Source organism: Hermetia illucens, chromosome 3 (genome assembly GCF_905115235.1).
Source record: "Hermetia illucens chromosome 3, iHerIll2.2.curated.20191125, whole genome shotgun sequence".
Lineage (NCBI taxonomy): Eukaryota > Metazoa > Arthropoda > Insecta > Diptera > Stratiomyidae > Hermetia > Hermetia illucens.
In genome coordinates, this window is record NC_051851.1 from 69,686,865 (window position 1) to 69,710,473 (window position 23,609).

The window sequence follows — 23,609 nt, forward strand, 5'->3', positions numbered from 1 at the left end:
GGTCCCACATAGAGAAGGATGAAATGAACCACTTGCATATAGTATTTTGCTCTATTATCCAGGGCTTTCCATGCTTTAGCGTTGCGGCATAGGTTACCAGTCTCTCACAGCAATAATCCGGACTCCCGCAGAAACTTAAATTCGCGATCATCACTCTCACTTATTAAATAACCAGCAACCTGAATACTAACCATATTCCTTGTTCTACCGTTTGCAGGCAAGACCATCGCCCACTTTTCCGCCGCTGATTTAAGCTCCGAGAAATCTAACCCCTTGTGTATTACACTATTATTAACTATATCTTTAGAATGTACTACATCTTCAGAAACTTTGTAAGGTTAACTACTGCCAAATCATCCGCAAAACCCTTGATTGTAGTTTTCTGCGGCATTGACAAAAACCATTTTAGCAATAACTCTCCGGAAAAGAAAACTATCGGTTTGATCCCCTTTCTCAACCCGATTCTGTCAAACTGTCATTCCATGGGAACAGTTTTCTCTAGGTGGGGACTTTCGCTTTGGCTATTGAGTCAATCCTCACCTACTTGATCAAATTACTCCTACTTCCTGTTATATCATAAATTATCATTCCTAGTATCGTATCTGTGAGGCGATATGCCAATAAATTCCCTGAATACTTACTCTTACAGACACTCTAATGAATCAATCAGACTTGGTCATAACAGCGAGCTAAGACCTAAATCAAACCTTTTTCTCTATTAGCTTCTCCAACTTAGAGGGTGAGCTTTCCGCTGTCTTGCCCTTCAGAGTTCTTCAGCTATCGAAACAAAAATCGATAGCGTCTGATTCAAAAAAGGTTCCATCACTTCAGAATCGGATTCAGTCCTTCAAGTATTGTCAGAGCATATTTACCGCACCTTTTTAAGATTTTGAGTCAAACAAAATTTTACTAAAATCGACGCGAGTTTTTTTGACAAAATATTGCCGCAAAAAAGAGTTTCAAAGTAGAAAATTAATGATAATCATCTTTTATGGGGTTGGAAGCATGATAATTCCATTTAATATCAAAGAGGTAGACGCCCTAGTACAAGAGGTTTGCGCATATAATCTTTACACTAAAACACGCAGCCCAAAGCGCGGAAATTTCACTTTTTTATCCATATTAGGGTCGCCATTTAGAAGCAATCACTTTGTGTGCATGGTGTCAGTATGTTATATGTTTTCGCAACTCCCCAAGTAATTTAAACAACTCTTCGACCACAAAGCCATCGGAAAGTGTATGCTTCTTCAAAGTTTTCTTTGCTAAATAGACTAGCAGCGATCCTTGTTTTCCCGAACCAAGTCGACTCACACGTAACCACCAATCAACCTGGTGGTGAAACAACATTAGTGGCGATAATGAGGACGACTCAACATGTTATGAGTTTATGATATGGCAAACAATGCAGAATAGTTGCACATAGGCTGATGGCTGTGACATTCTGTCATCTTACTGCAGAGTGACATTTCGTGGAGAGGGCTTCCGATAATAATCTTGGCAGGGTTGCAATGGTGCTACAACACCATTAAGTTGACAATGCAAGTTCAGTTGAGATGAACTCCTGACTGGTGATCCCGACTTTCAACACAAGCTACCTTAAGGAATCTTATCGAAACCCGCGTGACCTCCCTGCTCGCATAGATAATTACGGGGATCATTTGAAGCTGGAATCCAAACTACAATGACAACATAAGCAACATGAAGACAACCGAGGAGGGGCTGAGGAAAAAATACATCACTAGCACAATCCCTAGCTACACAAAATGCAAGGCTTTCAGCTCACTAGGCGGTGAAGAAATAATCGATAAAAGGATTCAAAGGACCAAACAGTATCCAAGTTACCAAAGCGAAAGACAACTACGGAAAGACATCAGCATCAAAGAAAAAGAGAAGAAAACATTGGGATAAATGTTAAATCTATCGAGTCGACTCATATATGGATATAGTTATTAAGCTTAGGTTGAAGACCGATAAGAGAAGTACATTCTGCCAGATGTAGTAGTAGTCCCCACCTTTAAAATTACGAATGTGGATTGTCCCTGTTAGTGAAACAGATATGAACATGGGAGTTACATCTGTCAACTCCAGAGTACAAAAATTGGCCATTGTCACTGTCCCTGAGAAGACAGCGAACCAACTTTTTCATTGCGGGAAAATGAAGATCGGGTGGATAAGCTAAGAGGCAGTTCTAACCCGCTATTTTAAGTGCTGGGCCTACGGACATATAGCAGGAGCTTGCAAGCGGTAGGGACGATGCACTTTGCGCTACAAGCGTGACAAACCCGGGCACAAAGCAAAGACTTACGAGTCCTCAAAATTCTGTGTTCGCGGTCTGTAGAAAGAAGATCTGGTTCATGCTCCCGGTACCCGGCAATGCTAGGTCTTCAAAGAAAAGTTGCAAAAAGCAAAAAGCCAAGCACCGGGATCCACATCCACAAACATGCATAAGTGTCCAACTAGTCATGAACTGATCGGGTACATGGTACAAGCAGAGCTGACTGTTTTTTCAGCGAGCAGTACCGAGATAAAAGCTCACCATCGTGGTATGCTAATATATCTGACATTGCTGGGTGACAGAGGGGACGGGGAGATAGCTTTGTTTGGGTTCGCTGTGTGGAAACGACTATTTGCAGCGTTTACCTCCCACTGAATAAATCAATGTCCGCTTTTCGGAATAGGCTCGTCTCCTTGAAGAACGAGATTAGAAACACGGCAGAGCGGGTTCTAGTAGGAGAAGATTTTAACACCAGAGTTTACGAATGATGCATGCCCAACCGGGTTTTCGAGGAACACAGATTTTGAAGTTGACCGCCAGGAGAAAACTTATTGTCCTGAATATATTCCGATACCCTGGTAGCGATTGCAATAGCTCTGATGTAACCTTTGATAGACCGGACCTTGGTGTGAGCGGTTCAACGATGGAAAGTATTCGAATATTTTGCGCCCAGTGCTCATCAGCCCATTTCTTTCGAAGTGACAAACGGTTCCTCTCAATGTTCTGATGTCCGGTAACACCTACCGGGTGGAATATCGGGAAAATCAACATTAGGAAATTTTTCGAAGCTCCTAGGAGGGGTAAATGAACGACAAGGCTCATGCGCGGACAAAAGAACTGCCACTGACTTGCCAATTCATTCAATAATGAAGCTTATCACCGCAGGGGTGTCCATTGATCACCGTGCCGCATAGAAACAGTGAGCATCAAAGAGACCGTGTTGAGCCTTTTCCTTGTCCACTCTCGAGGAAAAAAATTAAGGAATTAGAGGAGGTCGTCCGGTCCATGAAACACAAAAAAACAGCTAGGTGCTAGATAGTATTCCCAGCGAAGTGCTGGAACTTAGCACATTTAACGCATGTTCTACAACGGGAGTTTTCCCCTCCCAATGAAAATTGCGGGGCTTGTACTGATTAGGAAGGGTTCTGGCTTTACAGTGGGGCGATCCATAATTGATGCGATTGAGGAAGTGATCCATGCAGCTGATTGTGAACCTAGACGTAACAAACGCTTTCAATTCTGCGAACTTGTGTTACATGTTTGAGGTGCTGGAAAATTGTTTATAAATTCCGGGCTACCTATTGCGGATACTTATGAGCTTAAGGATTTAAATGACCATGCACTGCTGTACGAGGCCCGGAAAGGACAGCGCCAAATAAACGGGCGGGGAGGGGGGAGGGGCTGCGCAGGGATCCATTCTTGGCCCGGAACTTTGGAAATTGCACACGGAGAATAGTGATGCGGTGAATTAGCAGATGAATGGTTGAATACGAATTCTCCCTAGCTCTGGAAAAAACCTATTCAGTTTGGCAAAACCATTGTCTTGCCGCAGAAGGCAGTAAAATACCTCGACATCATAACAGACACGAAAATGAGCTTCTTTGAGCAGATTCTGAATGGAGAACGCTGCGGCTAAAATGATTGCGATTTGCCGGCTGATGCCTAAAGTCGGAGATCCCTCAACCAGTAAGGTCCATTTAATGGTGTGTACGGTTCAGTCCATCCTTTATAGTTCCGAAGTATGGGCTAACTCCTACAGTAAAAGTATCTACCCTTAGCGCTAAACGCAAGTATAACAGCCAGGGGGTTTGCAAGTTTTCTTCGCCTATGGTACCACCTCGCAGCAGGAGCAAAGGTGATAGCAGAAGTTATTCCGATAATTCTTTTGATGTATATGGTTGTCATTTAACCCTTGGCGCTGCGTCAACCACGCCCACGCGCCATCATTCGCGGTTACCTGAAATGTACTTTAGCTCACACCATGACTTCCTGAGACATCTACACTTGTCCTGTACTGTTCTGTGCCAAGTTCCCTTGGAGCGACCTCGTCGTTGGCCTTCTTAGAAGACTGGATTCCGGTGCATAGCGTAGCCTGCAATGCAATTATCGCCCTTTCTTAATGTGTGACCTAGTCACTACGACTTTCACATTCCGATCGAGGTGCGTACGAGTTCCTGACCGTGTCCACTTTCTGTGTTCAACTCCCATATAACAGCACAGAAAGGACAGAACAGTCTCAACTTGATTTTTATGTTGAAATAACTGAAGTTCCAGATTTAAGACAGGGCAGCGAAAGCGGATTTAGCTCTGATAATAACTGTCCGAATAGCTCAGTGGTTAGAGCACTGGGTTGTCATACGGAAGGTCGCGGTTCAAATTTTGCTGGTGGCAGTGGGATTTGTATTGTGACTTGACGTCGGATACCAGTCGACTCAGCTGTGAATGAATACCTGAGTCAAATCAGGGTAATAATCTCGGGCGAGCGCAATGCTGACCACATTGCCTTCTACAGTGTGCTGTAGTGTACCGTTACGATCTTGAATGAAGTGCTCTAACACACTTCAAGGCCCTGATCTAATATAATAATAATAATAATCGTTGGCGCAACAATCCATATTGGACCAGGGCCTTGAAGTGTGTTAGAGCACTTCATTCAAGACCGTAACGGTACACTACAGAACACTGTAGGAGACAATGTGGTCAGCATTGCGCTCGCCCGAGATTATTACCCTGATTTGACTCAGGTACTCATTCACAGCTGAGTCGACTGGTATCCGACGTCAAGTCACGATGCAAATCCTACTGCCACCAGCGAGATTTGAACACTATCGAAAGCGCTATTGGAATCGATGGAGAGCAGGTGAGCCAAAGATCTAAACTCGGCCGGATGATCCGTATTGTGTTGATGTGGTTAATGCAGGAGGATCCGGATCAAGCTTTCGTTCTTAATGCGTTCCAATATTTTGTTTGGTTATTATGTTTGTGACGGAATACGCAACTGTGACACCCAAAACGGGTTCCTTCTTTGGAATCTTAACGATTATCCCCTTCTTCCACTCTCTGGAAGTAGCAAATCTGCAGGGAATGTAAGTGCAGCGGTAAATAAATCTGTGGGGAGACCGTCAAGCCCTGCGGCTTTACTCCGTTTGAGTGCATTAATTGGGGAAATGATTTCCTTTCTGCTTGGAGGAATGGTGATTAGCTATCACCACACCTCTCCACACGAGAGCAACTTCATCGGATGTGATACAGTTAAGACCTTTGGTGAAGTGTTGCCTGCACCTATCGTTATCGTGGAGAAAGAATAAACCGTTAAAGTTCTTCACAGGATCACCGAAAGATTTGCGACCACATTCAAGCTCTTTTGTCATGCAGTATAAACTTCTGTTCTGCACTTCCCTGACCGGTGCAATAACAAATTCCGTTTTGTCAGGGCTCGCACGACGCTGAACTTCCAGTAATGCTCATTGATAGCTCTCCCACCGTAGAGCGAACGTAAGCAACCATCAGATGATGATGATGTTCCCTTTTGAGGTCATGCCTCTCTTGTTCCACACATCCCGGAGGCAACTTCTAAATCTACTGCTCACCACAAAGTGGTCGACATAATTACTCACACGCTGTCGGTTAGTTGGAAATCAATTGCCTGTGCTCAAACAATGTGCCACCAGAGCTACTACAGTCACCTGCTTCTTTATCATATGATGACCATGGTTTAGTTTTTTTCTGGAGCCCCAACTTGCGGTAACAATATTTTTTATTAGGGAATAGAGAGATCGGCAAACCATTATAATCTGGTATGTACAGCATCCCTTAAATTAATGATCAGAATGAATCGACTTCCTACGGAGAATAATGGAAATGATACTGCTCGTAATTTGGAGTAGACACAACATACCCCTGCGATATTTTTTACTCCCCGAAAAGTTGATTCACATGCTGCCTGCACATAAAAGCACAATGACATCATTTAATATGGGATTCGTCCTTACTTCGGTTCAGACAACATTCTTACGTGTAATACGTGGTTTCAAACAAATATCCTCTTCTATTTACTGGTCAATTTCTGGAAATGCCCAGGAAGCTGACAAACAATCCTAGAAAATAATACGAGGGCAATTCTCAAACTTTTCTTTGTCCTGTCAGAATTAGTAGATGTTTGAAATCCTTTTGTTACAATTCCTAATAGTAACAATATTTTAGTTGAATTGTCAAATAACTCGAAATAATATCCACTGAGAATAACCAATCCTACCGTAACAAATAGGGCTCAATCATAATTTATTCGTCAACAGCATAAATAAACCGAAACTTGTCTTATTTGACCTACTTAGTTGCTAATTTCAACAGTCCAACCCGAGGACAAAAAATATGCTGACTATTGAATAAAACAAATCATGCGAATGGCGTTTGTTATGCCATTTCTATCGTCCCGATAATACCTAATATGTAGCGACTGTATCAATAGGACATATAGGACAGCAAATCCACTCAATTCCCTCCCAGCTACAAAGCTCTGAAATTAATTCAAAGTGGCACAGCAACATTTTTCCGCCATGCCTGCATTCACCATCGCAGCCCCTATAATCCTCCTATCTATTGACGGGGGCGTCCATCTACACGACGTGGATGGAAGCACCATAGTGTGTTCGTTACGGTAACTAACCAAAAGGAATAATGATTTCAACCAAAAAAAAACAAAAGAACTGGATAAAGGACGAAAAAATCAAGCGAAATCCCAACTAGATCACTGCAGGGCTATTGGTGTGGAATAAAAATACCAAAATTACGATTCCAGTCACCATGTCCGGAATGCTAGAGCTCAGCACTTCTAAGTGTTCGCTCTTTCCTTCATGATTATCATATTTATGAGAAATTCATTTAATCTCTTGTGAGATAAAAATTGTCGTTGTCGTCGATATCAGCCCGTCTTTTCCCCATCGACCGTGCTCCATTCAACTCAAGATGTCCTACTTCTGGTCAACCTTTATAGAGTGTGTGCAGTCAAAATAAATGGGAAATCAATTTACTCTGCCTTTCAAGGCAAATGTACCGGAGAAAGACAAATGGGGGAGGAATTATGTAATTGCCATGTAATCAACGTAAACATTAACGGAAAGGAGTCAGCTTGATATGTTTGTCCTGACCAACATCGGAAAATTGCATTTTTCCAGGAAATATCGCCAATGTTTGTGGTTCGCGGGATAAAGCCTTCATTATATATTCCATCATGTTGAAAAATTAACATTGAAATGGTTTTTGTGAAGGTTTTCATTCGGAATGTCAAAATCGCATAATGAACAGGAATCGATCCTTGGTCTCAATATAGCATGACCTCGTTGCTTCCGCGAAATTGATAGTGAGAGCTTGCATTTACCTATTTGTGGAGTTTGACTGTGAAGATATGATACTACACCATTGTGAGCTTCCATATCATCGTGGTAAATCAATTGCCTTTATTCAGATGGGAATAGCGGTCAATTTGGGGTACAACAAATTGATTATTTCATAGAAAACATGTCGATATTGAATCTTACTCCTTTGAACAGTAACTCTGCCGATTCTTGTAGAAGACTATTTTTCACTTTAGTGTATCCCACCTGCATATTTCCACCGGACTCCTCGCACCTAATCTTTTCACTTTCACATTACAGACACAGCTTCAGCAGAATCATGCAAAAATCTCATCAAGTTCAGGCGAAAATGTAAATTCGATGGGAACAACAACAGTTGCCACGGGAGTAGCATCAACAACAACATCCATTGGTAATCAACAACAATTGCAGGGGCAACAACAACAGCATGAAGTGCTGAGTCAACAGCAGCATCAACTGCAGCTCGGACAGCATCAGCAGCAACAACAACAAATCATCCAACCCCACCAGACTACACACGCCCTTAATATTGTTAAAATTGAACAAAAGCCCGTCGAATGCAATTTATGTCATAGGAAATTCAAAAATATTCCAGCTTTAAATGGGCACATGCGATTGCATGGTGGTTACTTTAAAAAGGATACTGAATCCAAGAAGAATGAGAAAAAGGAGACGCCTGGTCCTCCTTTGCAGACAGCTAGCATTGGGGTGAGAGCGTTGATTGAAGAGAAGATTATTAGCAAAAGGAGTAAAGATTTGAAGGTAAGTGGAGAGCAAGTAGTGAGTTAATTATATTACCGTAGATCCAACATAACGGCTAAACTCCAATAACATCCTATTGTATATCTGTATATATATGTACATGCGCCTCGGGGCAATAATAATGATAATAGTACCAGTGTGTCGCTGCTGGTCAACATCAGTCTTATAACTGACAGGATTTTCAAGTGTTTTAGCATCGCGTGAGATATTAAGTTTTCATACTTCTCCTTAAACAGGCGGGACTGTCCCATTCCTGTTAAATTCACCTAGTAGAATTCCTTCAACCGTTCTTCATTTTCTCAGAGTGTCCTGGCCATGAATCTCTTGAATCCTTGAACCCTTTGATCACTTTTATCTCTCAGTCATTATTAAAATATTCACGTGCCCTTTTAGCCGGCGCCCTATCATGAGAGTATTCCTTGGGATTATATCTAGGACTTCATGCTTGGTTCTAATAACGAGTGTTGTTAAGGTTCCTACACCGTATACTTTTATTCTACGGCTAAGAATAAATTCATCCCTCCTGTTAGTGTCACTGTTCCCCACATCTCATGGTGTGCACTGGTATGGTACCCGATGAAGAGTAATAGCGCCTTGCTGTCATAGTACTTCACCAGACTAGCGCCTTATCCCGATGAGCACCGGATGTCATCTCCTGGGAAATAGGTCGATTACACAACAACATTTTGAGCTCTCCAGCTAGCTTTCAGTCGAACTTGGCTAGACACGAGATGTCTAGTCAGAACTTACCTATAAATTGGATTTAAGAGTAATGCAAGCTCTGCCTTTTTACTAGAAGAGTCCCGAATTATTAGTGCACTTCTTCCCTGCAGCCAGCACTATTTCAATGTTATCCTTAGAAATAAATAATACACGTGGTCGATCAAATTTACTATTTTACTACGTTTAGGGTACCCTCTTCTTTTTTAGGTGCTATGTAAAACAAAATGTTATCAAAATCGGCTCCCTATTCATCTGTCGGTCTTTTTTGTTTTACGGTGGTGAATTTTTCAAAAGGCACTGACCGGGACACATCAATGTGGGATTTTTACCCACTAAAACTACCCGCACTCCCTCATGCTCCGCAAAACCGCCACTAGGAATTACATCACGGGGTGGAGTTAGCTTACTTCAGGTCTCCTTTCTTCTGTCTACATCGTTCGTAACCGCGCTTTCATAACTTTTCTGCTTTCCACAATTCTTCCTGGATCACGCGATCATTGAGTTCATCGCATCCCAATCCTCCTGCCGCGCTTCCATTCTTCGATTAAATTTTCCGGTGACAGCACCCCGCCTAGAGTACTGTCGAGGTTCCTTCCTTCTTTTCTGATCTTGGTCATCCGGGACTCCATCGCAATCTAGACAATCAGGTACTGAGTAAGGTTATAATTGACCTTGCCATGCTTTCTCTCCAGCTCCACTTCCCGATGGCACCGTTCAAACTTTAGGTCCAACGACACTTCTTTGAGTGATCCCATCATTGTTGCCACTTATTTATGAATTTTTCCTTTCGGTCCTTTTCGCCTGCAACAGAGGAGAGATGAAACTGATGTTATACCAGTTGGGCTGAAAAGTTTGTAGCATTAAATTCACTTGATTTTAAGTTAACCCTAACCTTTAAAAGACAAGTCTAAAAATTTGACGGCTATCGAAGAGCAATTTGAGTGAAGCAACTTTTGTTAATTTCAAGAAAATGCATTAAAAGGGATTATATGCGTTAATAAACAATTGCTTTTTGGTGGAAAAAAATACTGTTGAAGCCAAGGCGTAGTGTATATGCATTGATTATGCTCGGTATTCAATTTCATGTGATATTGACAGTCAATCTTTTAGGAAGCAGTAATTTGGCGCGAAATGGGCAATTTTGATATATTACAACGTGCGCTGGGAATGTCCCTCAAATTTCCGAAATGCGATGACCAATTCAATCTAGTTAACGTGCGATGCATGGTCATACCATCGAACAGTTATAAAATGTATCCTGTGTACACTACATCTGTCGTGAGTGCGAAAACTAGGGGATATACATCGGCTCCTGTTGCGGTGCAAACATAATAGACGAATTTAGTTTCTTCTCTAGATCCTTCATTCCCGATCACATTAAAACCCTTCGGATTAATGGGGAGCAGGGAGCGCAAATCAGATCACAGTCTCACCCGCTTTTTATCGGTATTTGAAATAATTTCAACAACGGGAACAAGAGAGTGTGCCTCGAATGCTTTCCGAAGGATCGGCACTCCGTCGAAGCTAATAGCTATGTTATGTCAAGCCGGCATATGATAGCACCGAATTAAAATCTCGGAATGATTTGGAATCCAATGTAGAATCAGCCATGGTTGAATTTTGTCTCCTATTATATGTTAAGACATCAATGATGTAGTTTTTCCAATATGGTCGTTTAGATTTTGAGTGAATCCTACTATCATACCAAAGTTTTTATAAATTATTTAATTGGTTTCATCGATACATTAACAATTGCCATATTATATACATCTACATTCATTTGCAGGGCGCCTTTGTTGTACCTGCTGCTCCCCTGACATCAGCTGTACGTCGTCTAGCCGCTGAGGCTGAAGGGTTCCTCACTCCAAAAACACCGACAATTCTCTCAAGCACAGTACCGAATGGTTCGATTTCTATTTCTGGGTCAACAAATTCAGCGAACTCTTTGACAACCGCAAACATCTCACAAGGAACAACTACAACCACAACAATAGCAACATCAATGCAAGTTCAGAAGCAAATTGTTCACAAGGTGGCCAACTTGAATGGCACCTCCGTTGGTACACACCATCAAAGTACAGGGACAGATACTAAGGATGCTACCCTTATTGAACTTCTAAAGCGTGGCACAAAAGTAGCAGTGAAACGTACCTGTTCTGATCCCGGCCAAATTTTTACTACCACTACAACTGGAACCAATACGAACGCCAATACACAAACAGTTTTAATGCCATCAGATGGAACATTGTCTGCCCCAAACACTCCAACCACGACGCCACCATTGGCTATTTCTCTACCTGGCGGTGAAGCAACTCCTGTGGCCTTGACTATATCTCAAACACAAAATGCTTCAGGTGATGTTTTCACTCTCACATACGCAACAGATTCATCTACAGCATTTTTCGGAGAAAGTGACATGTACAGTGTGTCGGATACTGCTATGCTATTACAAGCTGTAGATTCTATCCAGTTATTGAACGACTCCACTACAGGTACCGACCAGCTGGAAGAAATAGCATCCCTCAGTGATTACTCACTCGGTGCGGCAGGAGACAGTTGTCAAATGGGAGATAGTAAAGAATATAGGCCCACATCGAGGCAGCTTCAAGCCGTCCTAAACTCCCCCTTGCCAGAGAGCCTGGCCGAATTCAGTGCGCTTCATTCCAAGGATTATGTTTTATATAACTGTACTTCAAACGAATCGCCAGCCACCCAATCTACTGCATCACCGTTGCCTTCGCCACTCGCATATCCAACACCCCCAGCAAGCCATGAAGCAGTTGCGCAAGCTTCACCATTTTTGGACGATTCGCATCATTTTTCCGATGCGAAATCATTTTTTGACGAAAAGTCAAACACGGATTTCATCGATGATAACCAAAGTCAATTTTTGAAAACAAGTGATACATCAGATTTGACAGAGAGCGAGAAAATTTTAAAATTGAAAAATGAACTTTTCAATGAAAGTAAAAGCGTTTTAGCTGGTGGACAATTCTTTCGATCGGAGGAAAACTCGTCAGATGTGTTCGGATCAGATGTAAAGGTTGAGGATTTACTAAATGAAAACAATAATGAGCAGTGCGACCTTAAAGACTTTAATCACCAAAACCTGTCATTTTTGGACGAAACACAGAGCTTTTTGGACGATGCCCAGAACACAAATTCACCACTTTCCGCATCATTCTTCAGCACAACTGAAGTCACAAGTGTCGAGGATGTTAAGCAAGTTTTGAATGATGTTTTGCCACAAAATAATTCTTCAGCGACGTTAACTGACGAAGTTGACGGAAATCCATGTCAGAATGACATTGACCTTTACTACTTGCCTGGATTGACACTTCAATCCCAAATGATGTCTAATTCAGACGACCCGCTTCTATCTTCCTCTCCGAAGGACTTTGGGCAACGAACAGTAACTAGTGCTGTTCAGACTGGTCCGGCACCACCGGCACAATTACAAACTAAGCCACAAGTACAAATTTCAACAACACCTTATAACGGCCCGACGCCTGCTAAACGAATTCGTACGGCGGCCATAGGAGAAGAAGTAGGTTCTTCAGTGCAAGTCGGAAATAGTTCTTCAGTAATATCTTTGCCAAAAGATAACCAAATATTCCTGGACAACAGTTGTGCCACATTACACAAACCAGCAACAGGACCCACCGCAGTGCAGTCAGCACAAACTACTCAGCAACCCAGTGGAAATACGCTTCAACACCACAATTATTCCTCAACTTTTCAAACTTCCTTAAGCTATTCAAATTCTGTACAGAAGCGCAAACTTAAACCTCCACCAATTCCAAAAAAGTTAGAAGTATACCGTTCCAAACTTCGTCGACCATCTACTACACACTACACTCCACCACCCATTCTGAACCCTGACCGGAGATCCTCCGGCCTATATAGTTGCCTGCCGAAAACTCAAATCCAAGAAACGGCCAGTAAGCTTGAGGAGGAGTTTGAAGAAAATCCCATTTTATCCGCATTTTTGGATGATTCCAAGGTTAATATAGGAACTGCCTACCAGGCGATGATTCCTAACCTTGAAACTGAGATGAACTTCTTAGTGGACGACAAAGCTGAATTGATGTGGAATTCAAGTGAAAGTTACGACGCCAATCTGCTCACTAGATTTATCGAATTGAGTAAATCCTACGCTGTACCGTCCGGTTACCATTCTGAAGAAGTCGCCTTAAAAGCCTTATTAGATGCGCAGGGTCAAACACATGTGGCTACGCTGACATTGCTGCAAACACCGTCAAGTCGTGTACATTTGAGCTGGTGTCCCAAGACAATTGAGATGTTTCTGAAAGGTCTGGAAAAATATGGAAAGGACTTCTATCGAATTGCGTGCGAGGTAAGTTTTTAAGTGTCTTTTATTACTATATATTTTGTCGCAGAAGCGCAAGACACCTGACAATTAGTTTTGATTTTGAATTAAGCATCCATCGGTTAATGCGCAATTCCAATATTGACACCATGCGGTCCCAGCAAAATGGAATTGCATGAAATAATGCGGGTAACACAGGATTTGTGAAAAATATTTATTTCCGGCAAATGTCCGGATCAGAGATTCCAAGCAACAGGATCCACTGCATCTCTGCGGTTTGAAATTTCTCAAATTTTTTAACTTCATAAATGATCCCGTCAAAAGTATATAGCCCGGGCCTACTGATCGCTGCATTTAATGGTTCCCAAAAGTGAGAAACACTCTAAAATTCATTCCATGTACCGGGCGGGCATTGTAGGATTATCTGTGAGACCGGTTTCTATTCTATGAAATGTTGAACGGCCAGAGGTGGATGGAGATAATGTCGGGAGAAGGAGAAGGATCCATTTTAGAGCCGGACCTCTGGAGCGTTTCCTATCGTAATCTGCCAAGACTCGACATGCCTGGTCGCTAATGCAGATACGTTGCGGCCATTGTTGCGGGATGCATTGTTGAATCTGCGCAAAGCAAATTTGGCACTTTAATGCGACGGGTAAAAGAATGGATAACTACTCATGGTTTTAGACTCGCGCTTGGAAAAAAACCGAAGTAGTTACCTTAACTACAAATAGAATTCGACCATGCGTCAAAATCAACGGTAAAACCCCTTGCATTAACACTCGAAAATGGGCTTCGTCGAGCAAATCAGCAAGCAGTGGACAAAGCTGCAGCTGCAGTGTCGGCCTTTAGTTGGCTAATGGCAATCGTTGGCGTCCCATCTGTAACAGGAGATATTTTCTCATAAGAACAATATAGTCCGTTCTGCTTTACTGCACAGAGGTATGGGCTGTAGTTCTTTGCAAGGAAATGTATCGTAGGCACCTTGTGCAAAACGACTCAAGAGGCAGATGCTTTATCGTCAACTTAGGTTCGTGATTGGACCAAAAGCAGGGTGAGATTGATTGGATCTTTAGCCAGGTTTTAAGCTGATATGAAAGTTTTCAGACTTACCTGCTTGTTAGGAGACACGAAGCCCTGACTGCTTTCAGCAGTGGAGTTGGGATGATATTCTTCTGCAACTGTATATAGACACAGTTAAGCAATGTCGGACAAGAGCGGAGATAATTGGATCTGTTTTGCACATGCACATTACGTTTAAATTGATCTTTTTCAAAGAAGATTGAGCTCGAACAGTGAAGAGACCTATTGGCAGGGGGTTCTTTGAATTTAAAATTCCCTTCTTTCTCACTCCTCTCTTTAGGGAAGGGAATTCCCTAAGTTGAAGGCTCCCTAACGTGGGAGAGCCGAAAATCTATCTCGAAGTAATGTGGCGAATAGTTCCAGCTTCATTTCATTATAACGGGGAGATGTTTAGTTGGTAGTCTGATGGGTTACCATCACGGGAGTTTGACCCACCCTATCCAAAGAAAATCCTCTCGCACTCTTGCACGTCTGGGGCGGTTATTTCCTGTAATTCTCAAGTTCACAAACTTGTAGATTTTGCCAGGTTTTCTGTACAGTCGGCTGGTCTGTACAGTCGGCTGTTCGATGATTTTCGTAATAAGCCGTGGGTGCATTGGCTGGTATGTAGCATTTACCCTTCGTTTTGCTAAATCCACAATTACTTTTTACGATGTAGAATGCATGGATAATAGAATGCTTCAGTGCTGATGGTGTCGATGCTTCATCTTCAGAGCATTTGACAGCTTCCCCATTCACTTCTTCTTCTAAGTGAAGGACTTTGTTATTAACCGCTCCTTTGTTTACTCTCACGTGATGTCGATTTTAAGTGGTGTTGTGATCGACCCTGGATCAGCATGCTAACGAGATAATAATCCGAATTCAGTTAAGGAACATTAGAAATGCACACTGTAATGCACCAACCAATATTTCCGATATAGTGTATGAGGATCCTTTCTACAGACAATTAAACGAACAGCGGGAGAGACGTCCCAAATGGTGATATTATGATCATGGTGGGGGATCTAAATGTCAAGGTGGGTTCTGACAATACCTTGTTGCTACAGATGATGGGGGCCTTAGAGACGGTAACGGTATGGTGGTAAGTTTATGGAGTGACGCACTTCGCCCGCCTCGTCATTAGTGGCACATTGTTTGATCACAGAGCATCCCATAAGGTCAGTTGGGTTTCAACTGACCATGTTGATAACCGAAGAGACGCTGAAATCGGTCTGGAAACTGATCATCATCTGATGGTCGCTTACGTCCGCTTCTGTTGCATCCACCACCTCTTGCAGGGTTGGAGAGCTGCGACCCTCAAGTTCAACATCACTGTCGCTCGACACTAAGAGAGCAACCTTGCTGCTCAGCGGCAGATACACTACATTGAGAATATCGATGAGCATTCGATCGCTATCCAAAATGCTCTCTTCTCAGGTGCTAAGCAGCCTACGTACCCATGGGCTGTCATAAGATGGCTAACTGCGCAATCGTGGAAGTGGATCGATGAACGGAAAGGATTGAAGGATTGCAAAAGGTGTGGCTCAAAATAGTGATTTCAGAAGTGCATATCGTATCACGAAAGTGCTTTCATGTGGTCGCAAACCTTTCGATGACCCTGTAAAGGACGTTAACAGTCGATTTCTAACCTACGATGACGAGTAAATGAAGATGTGCAAGAAAGGTTTGACCATGTACTTAATCTTATTATATCCGGTTAGGTTTCTCTTTTTTTGGATGAAATAACTAGTCACGGTAACATACGAATATGGCCTGTTCCTTGTAGCAGAAGAGAATCATTCCGGCCATTAATGCATTCGAACGTAGTAAAGCTGCTGAGCGTGACGATCTACCCCAGAGTTAGCATCAAAGAAAATCGCGAAAGCTTGATCAAAAGGGAGCATGAGTGGGTTCCGATCCTCTTGTATTCACCACAACAATACCCCACAGATCATTCTGGAACAGGACGCGAAGTTTATATCTTTGTCTGTTCTACGTCGTTTTTGAAAGAGCAGGGAGTTTATATGGCGGCTCTATAAAGGGGTGTCATTCCCTAGAAACTCGCGTGCTGCACTGAGATAAAATCTCAGAGGAATTTGGGGTCTAAAGCGAAGTCCAGCATAGCTGCATTTTGCCATCGATATTATTTTTTCTTGGTAGGAGTTTAATGGGCTGACATCTTTCCTTAATCACCTCATTTGGTCATGGGCTACGGTCAAATGACTCTGGATTTGGGAGAGAGTCGGATTGAAGATAGACACCAATAAAACTAAGATTCTCAGTTTGACGGTTCATTGTACTTTCCCTATTTGCATTAATGGGCAGATCATTGAAAACGTTGATAAATTTATATACCTAGGAAGGAGGGTTTTGCTGATGGTGGCAACAAACCGAATGTCCCCCGAAGCATTGACAGCGCTAGATCCACTTTCTCTGCCCTGTTTAAAATCTAGAAATGCAGTTATCTGAACATCAAGAACAAGTTAGGATTGTTTTGTGCTAGTGTTCTTTTTGTGTTGCAATGGGAGCAGTACCTGGGAAATGACACCCACTGTTACTAAAAAGCTCCAAGTCTTCTTGATCACCTATCTGCGTCGTATTATCGGAGTATCTGACCTGACACTATGTCAAACATAGAACTTGGTCGGCAGACAGATTTGTCACCCGTGGGCGATATGGAAGTGGCAGTGGATAGGTTACATATCAAGGAGGGGCGAAAATTGCATTGCTAAAGTGAAATCCACTCTCCAAAGATCTTTAACCGGTGGGTCGTTCTAAGGGTACATGGTGTAGAACAGTAGAGAACAGTAGAGAAGAGGTGCTAGCCTGTCAGGAGTTGAAGCGCATTTTAGCTAACCTTAAACGATGGAGCGTAGGTGTGGTTGACGCGCTATACACTACCAACTGGTAAAAGGCAACCATATAATATTATTATTGTTGCGAAAATTGCGGACAAATAAACAGACAAACTCTTGTTGTAAGCCATTCAAGGACATTCTTCCAAAATAAGGAAAGGGCAATGACGGCTACAAGAAATTTTTCAGAAACCTCATAATAAAACCACCCAAACAAAATAAACTGAGTGCGGTCTAAAGAAGGACAATTCTGTTCCGCCTATAATATCCTATCGGATGAAGCAGCGTTTGTTATCTCGGAAATGATATGACTGAAATTTCAGTAGAGGAGATGAGAGCATTTGCGATAATCATGCTGATAAAGCTCAGGAAAGTTTGATAGACACACAGACTGGGTTCTACCATCAAAGAGTGGTTGGAGAAATTGTTTGCGGAGGAAAACTAAAATCTCACTCAGCTTTTCAAAAGGCATGCCGGATCTAAGGGTTTCCCTATGCAACGATCGGTATTTCAACCTTTTTTTTCGAATTTTTTTTGGCAATAAAAATAAATGTAATCATTTCAAGCAATGTATATGTAATTCCTGGGATCTTGAATTATGATACAAAATTCACGAATTTGACAATCGTTTGTACTTGTTTTTTTGCGGTAAAAGTAGGCTCTTCTAAAACAAGGGTGGGTTACTGGTAGGAACGACATCTCCAGTTGTAGTAATTTGAAACCGAAAATCGAAACGTTTTCTTATCTCGTTGGTTAGCGTTGATTTTAGAGGGTGAAAATTGCACAAACTGGAGTGCATAGGTCAGCGCTTTTTAAGGATTTCGACCTCCTTAAAAATACGACTGATGGGTCGGTGGGTAGACAGACAGAAAACCAATTTTAACAAGGTTTTGTTTTTCTCCAAAACATTAAAAAGGGTCTCCTGGCTCTCTGCACAGCTATGGTTTACATCTAGCTGTTACAACTGAGTCATTTTTCTATTTTTCTCATCGGTGTGTTGTTCGCTGAACCCCACTGAAAATGGACTCACCTTTAATGCAACTTTCTTGAATACTATCATCCTGAATCGCACAGTGCATACCGCTTATCATAAGTATAACAAGTCTACAGTAACAAGGTAAGTTAGTTAATATCAAGAAAAATTAAAAGAAACTAAAATAATATTATAAGGAGCGTTGATTATTTATGAATTTGAGGATTTCCAATCGTGATTTTATATGTTCTGATCTCAATTTGATATGGTTGAAGGGAAAGGTCAGAAAAGATTACACATTTTGCTGTGGCAAACCAACTGTTCATTGTCATTTAGCCTAGTTGACATTAAATAAATGAATTCAAATCTAAGAAAAAAGCCACATTCTTTTCTTAATTTTCTTCTTTCTCATATCGTAGTGAATAATAAATTCAATTTTTAATTTTTAGGTCGAAGGCAAAACAACTAGTGATTGCATACAACTTTACTATCTATGGAAAAAGCTATGTCCAGAGTATAAGAACCTGATCCTTAAACAAGAACTGGCTGACCACGACGAAGCATCCACATCATCATCAACTCATGCAACACAATCTCCGCCCGAAAATCGCCCTCACGTGTGTGAAATGCCTGACTGTTCAGCTGTGAGTTTGAGTTACATCTTCTAAGCTAAGAAAGAAAAACTGACATTGACCAAGTAAACTTCCAAGCAATATATTAAAATCTTCCAACCATTCCATTACTAACCGCTCCCCGTCAGAATTTGTATTTTTCCGTTTGCCAGAAATCTGCCTGTTGGTAGTAGATTTCAACAACAAAATTAATTAATTTCAAGTCAATTACAGAGTTTTACCTCGAAGGCTGCACTACTTGGTCATACGCGGATCCATTGTCTCGGTAGAAATTCATCAGTAGCGGCATCATCGTCATCATCCTTGTCCTCTTCCACATCTTCAACATCTCCCCCCGCGAGTGGTGCTTCTGTCTCCACAGGCTTTATTTCGGCCTCGAGTTCAAATGGACAAAGTCACAGTTATGGGTCAGGATCATCCACTTTCAGTATTGTATCTACGTCCCAACCACAAAAAGATGATTATCCCTGCAAGGTGTGCGGCAAGTAAGATCACCCCAAAATCCTTTTCTCTTTCTCATATATAAATACTATGCATACTCATCACAGTGTCATATGTAACACGCCTTGTAATGAATTAAGTGACTACTCGTGTAAATTAGATTTATCAAGTTTTGTAATTGTAATCCGTAATGGTATGTTTACTTCATGAATGCTGGAAATTTTATAATTTAAACGTTTGAATTTCACTTATTGTTCGTTTATTTATATGTATTTGTAGTTTAATTGTTTCTCTCTGTAATTTTAAGGATAATTTAAAGTTTAAATGATTGTTTAGGATTAAAAACTGTTTTAATTCATTTGTTCTTTTCAATGGTATCTTCTAATTTACCTTATGTATTCCTTCTGTTAACTGTTATTTATTATTTGAATACATTTAAAGTTATATTACGAGAACCGTTTAGTTTGATTGTTACTGTTACGGCCTAAAATATCTCATAAAGGGCGAAGTAGTGCATTCTTTACAAAATGGTTGTAGGAGAGAGGACATTCACTACTTAATTCGTTCGAAATGAAACATTATATAATAGGCGTTGTTAAAGAATATTGGAAACATTACTATTGGAAGTGTAACTAGGAAACATAATCTGACTTGCCAGCCAGGCTTTATAGTGCCCAAAGCACTCTCATATAAAGTCTCAACATCCATCATGAAGCTGCAATCTTACAATCCTCCTCTTGTTCCTGTATGTCTAGCCAGTCACTGTAAACTAAACAAAATCCTCATTCGCTAGAGATGTTTAAGATGCAATATATCACAACGGGCCAAAGGTTTCGCTGTCGAGGATCCTGATTCAAGGAGGCAGATAGCACTGTGTAATATAATATATGTGATATGAAAATCAAGTGGAAGGTGTCGCAAAAGTTCGTCAGGGGAACCGTTTGGCAATTCTGAATGGGTCCACGATGTCCACATCTACAGTTCCTTAGGATTATTAAGTGGAAACTTACAGTACACCCTGTTTAGTTTAGGTTGGCGGTAAGTCTTGATAGGACAATTTCGACTGTGTAGCTTCATAAAATCACCTTTGGACAAAACATGTGCGGCCTCCTTCATCCATACTTTTATGTTTAATCATATTTCGTATGAAATACCACTCTGGAAGTCTTTCTTTTAGTAGCTAATATCATCGGATGAATTTTGGCTGAATTTATGATAAGTTCACATTCAAAACACCGTCCGGTATCTCACATACCAACATGACAGAATATAATTTATACCAATTCACTCCATTTATGTCTAGTTTCCGTAAAATTCCAGCCATGACCATTGTGAGAGTACCGAAAAAATGGCAGTGGATGGTTAGGTGAGACTACCTCACCTAAGATCTAGCTTCAAAAACAAGCGAGCAATTTACAAATTATCCGGAAAATCTCCTGACCCTCTAAGGCTTTAGAGAACTACATAAAAGCAAAGCGCTAAAAGGAAAAAAAACCGCTTGAACAGGATTTTCAAGATTCAGGATTTTTGCGAATCTTCAGGTGCATAGTCAATCAAGAGGATTGCCATTTTGCTTGGAATGACACAAAAAATCAACGCAATCTGGACTTCATCGAATCTCTTAATCGCAACGTTAGTGCTCCCATCTCCACAGGCCTTACAACTTCGCCAAATTCCAACCTTTCTCCATGGAAGAGCTCAGTTACGTATTATCGAAGCACAAAACTCGCTAAACTCCCAGCGCGAACTCCATCTCTTACCAACATTAAGTCTGCTTTAAACTCCCAACAGTGGTTAGCTTAGTCACCATATTCACTGGACTTTATCTGCAATTAAGGTAGTGCCTATACCAAAACATGGATCCAACTGATATCACCAACTTCTAGCTAATTGTTCTAATCAATATTCAATTTAGAACTGTTCAAGCTATGGTTAAAAATAGACTGGAAGATTTTATCATGGATATCTTATCTATTCGAACCTATACCTAGAGTGGTGGCAGATCCTTCTCTGGCTGTATTAATGAGGACCTCCTAGATGTTTGGAGCTATTTTTTTTTATATATGAAGTGTGTACGAGTGCGTTGATCTGGGGTATGATCCTTAGCTCAACAGTAATCGACCTTCATATATCCAATAAAATAATATTGTGGATTTCCAAATTCCTGTGCCACAGGGTACTAATCCACAAAGATTCCTCTGTTACAGTAGAGAATGGTCGTTGTCAAGGCAACTGTTTCTGCACCTACCTCCGTAACCTTTACATACCGATAGTTCTCCAAATTCTTTACGCAACCTTTCCAATTTTCAGACGATTTCATGTTTCTCACCCTCGACATCACAAGCCATCAAGCCATAGAAACTCTATGCTACTACGCACTGACAGGAAAGATTAGATTTTTCACAAAACAAAAACTAACATGACCGTATTTTGCGGCTAGTAAGCTTCGTAAATGTTTGGGGCACATAAGATCCACATCCACTCACGTTATTTTCACCCTCACAAATAGAACCCTTTTACAGTTCAAGAAAATAGTTCCAAGGTCTTCATTGGTATTCAAAATAACCTTGCACCAATTGACACCAAGCCACACGTTCCATTTCATTAGATCAGATGCAGCAGCCTTCCCGAATTAAATAGGTTTACGAACAGTCTTCTTCCCTTCCAAACTCAGCATGCGCTATTAGATATTGGGCTGATAGTAACTGAACCGGAGAAATTTTAGAAAAGTAGTCCACATCAGTGACTCTCTTAATGTATGCAATTTCCTAAAGTCCACCGGCATCAGACACTACATGGCCAACAAAATCAACATCACTCTCATCATCATCATCAACGGCGCAACAACCGGTATCCGGTCTAGGCCTGCCTTAATAAGGAACTCCAGACATCCCGGTTTTGCGCCGAGGTCCACCAATTCGATATCCCTAAAAGCTGTCTGGCGTCCTGACCCACGCCATCGCTCCATCTTAGGAAGGGTCTGCCTCGTCTTCTTTTTCTACCATAGATATTGCCCTTATAGACTTTCCGGGTGGGATCATCCATACGGATTAAGTGACCCGCCCACCATAACCTATTGAGCCGGATTTTATCCACAACCGGACGGTCATGGTATCGCTCATAGATTTCGTCATTGTGTAGGCTACGGAATCGTCCATCCTCATGTAGGGGGCCAAAAATTCTCCGGAGGATTCTCTCATAGTTGCATTATTTCCAACTGCCAAATATTATGGCCCCCAGCCCACCGTTATAACCCCTTTAATGAAGAGGACTACGCTAAAGCGATATTGTTAGGGAGATTTTGCTTTGAGAAGCTGAAATTAAATCGACCCCCGGAGGCCTACTTCACCCCAGAATCTTCCTCAACTTCAGCGGAGCAATTCCAATTGAGCCTTCACCCTCAGACGTCTGCAATCAGTGCGGTATAAAAGAGACGAACGACCACTTAGGATTTTATTGCCAAAAATATACCAATATCAATTTCTGCATGGAATTGTCAACCTTCATCGCAGAGGCAGCACAATATCACATTTTTGATCAACAGTTTAAGATTTAATTGGTCACATTGGCGAGCGTTAAACCTTTGAAGCAATCGTATTTATAATGGCTTTCACAAATGCCACTTCCACTTGAGTAAGACTCTGACGTTCGCGGGCATCAATCGAATATGCTGTGTGCTATATTTGGATTCAAACGTTTAAATAATAACTGATGCTTGTCGCATCCTTTCGTGTTGTCTCTGTAACATTATTGTGTTAAGGCATCGGAGTCGGAAGATCTGAAATCAGAAAAAAACTTGGCAAAATTGGAAACAAAATGAAAAGTTAAAACTCGACGGAGCTAAAAAAAATCGAAACCTGCGTGCCGCGACCAAAAAAGGAAGATCGACAATGAGCGTATGCCTATCTGATGCTACTTTTACCTCCGGCGTGTCTAAGTCGAGGCTTACGGGGTTACGGGGTTAAGGGGTTAAGATGCACTTAAAATATTCCCAAGTATGGCTTTGACAATCGGAATGATAAAAGTGGCGGGTTTATCGATTTCTGCAGTATCCACCGCCCCGTCATTCATGGCAATTGTATGTGCACAAAGTTTGACATAAGGTAATTTGGGTTCTAAGTGGCCGACGCTGGAGCAATTGGATTAACCACCTTGCGATCAGTAGTCAATTTAGGAATTGTCAT

General features: G+C 41.5%; 1 protein-coding gene across 2 annotated transcripts in view; it reads left to right on the plus strand.

The window, feature by feature from the left end:
• The window catches only part of LOC119652950 (serine-rich adhesin for platelets), a 321,668-nt gene extending 301,953 nt beyond the window's left edge, over positions 1-19,715 (plus strand). Inside the window, exons 8-11 of one of the 2 annotated variants that reach the window (XM_038057342.1) lie at positions 7,930-8,412; positions 10,922-13,492; positions 18,802-18,996; positions 19,198-19,715. In XM_038057342.1, the coding sequence (XP_037913270.1) occupies positions 7,930-8,412; positions 10,922-13,492; positions 18,802-18,996; positions 19,198-19,473 (3,525 nt within the window). In that variant the 3' untranslated portion in view covers positions 19,474-19,715. Of the gene's footprint in view, positions 1-7,929; positions 8,413-10,921; positions 13,493-18,801; positions 18,997-19,187 lie in introns of both variants that reach the window. The other variant, XM_038057343.1, reaches the window with a different exon arrangement.
• Positions 19,716-23,609: the final 3,894 nt, after the last annotated feature.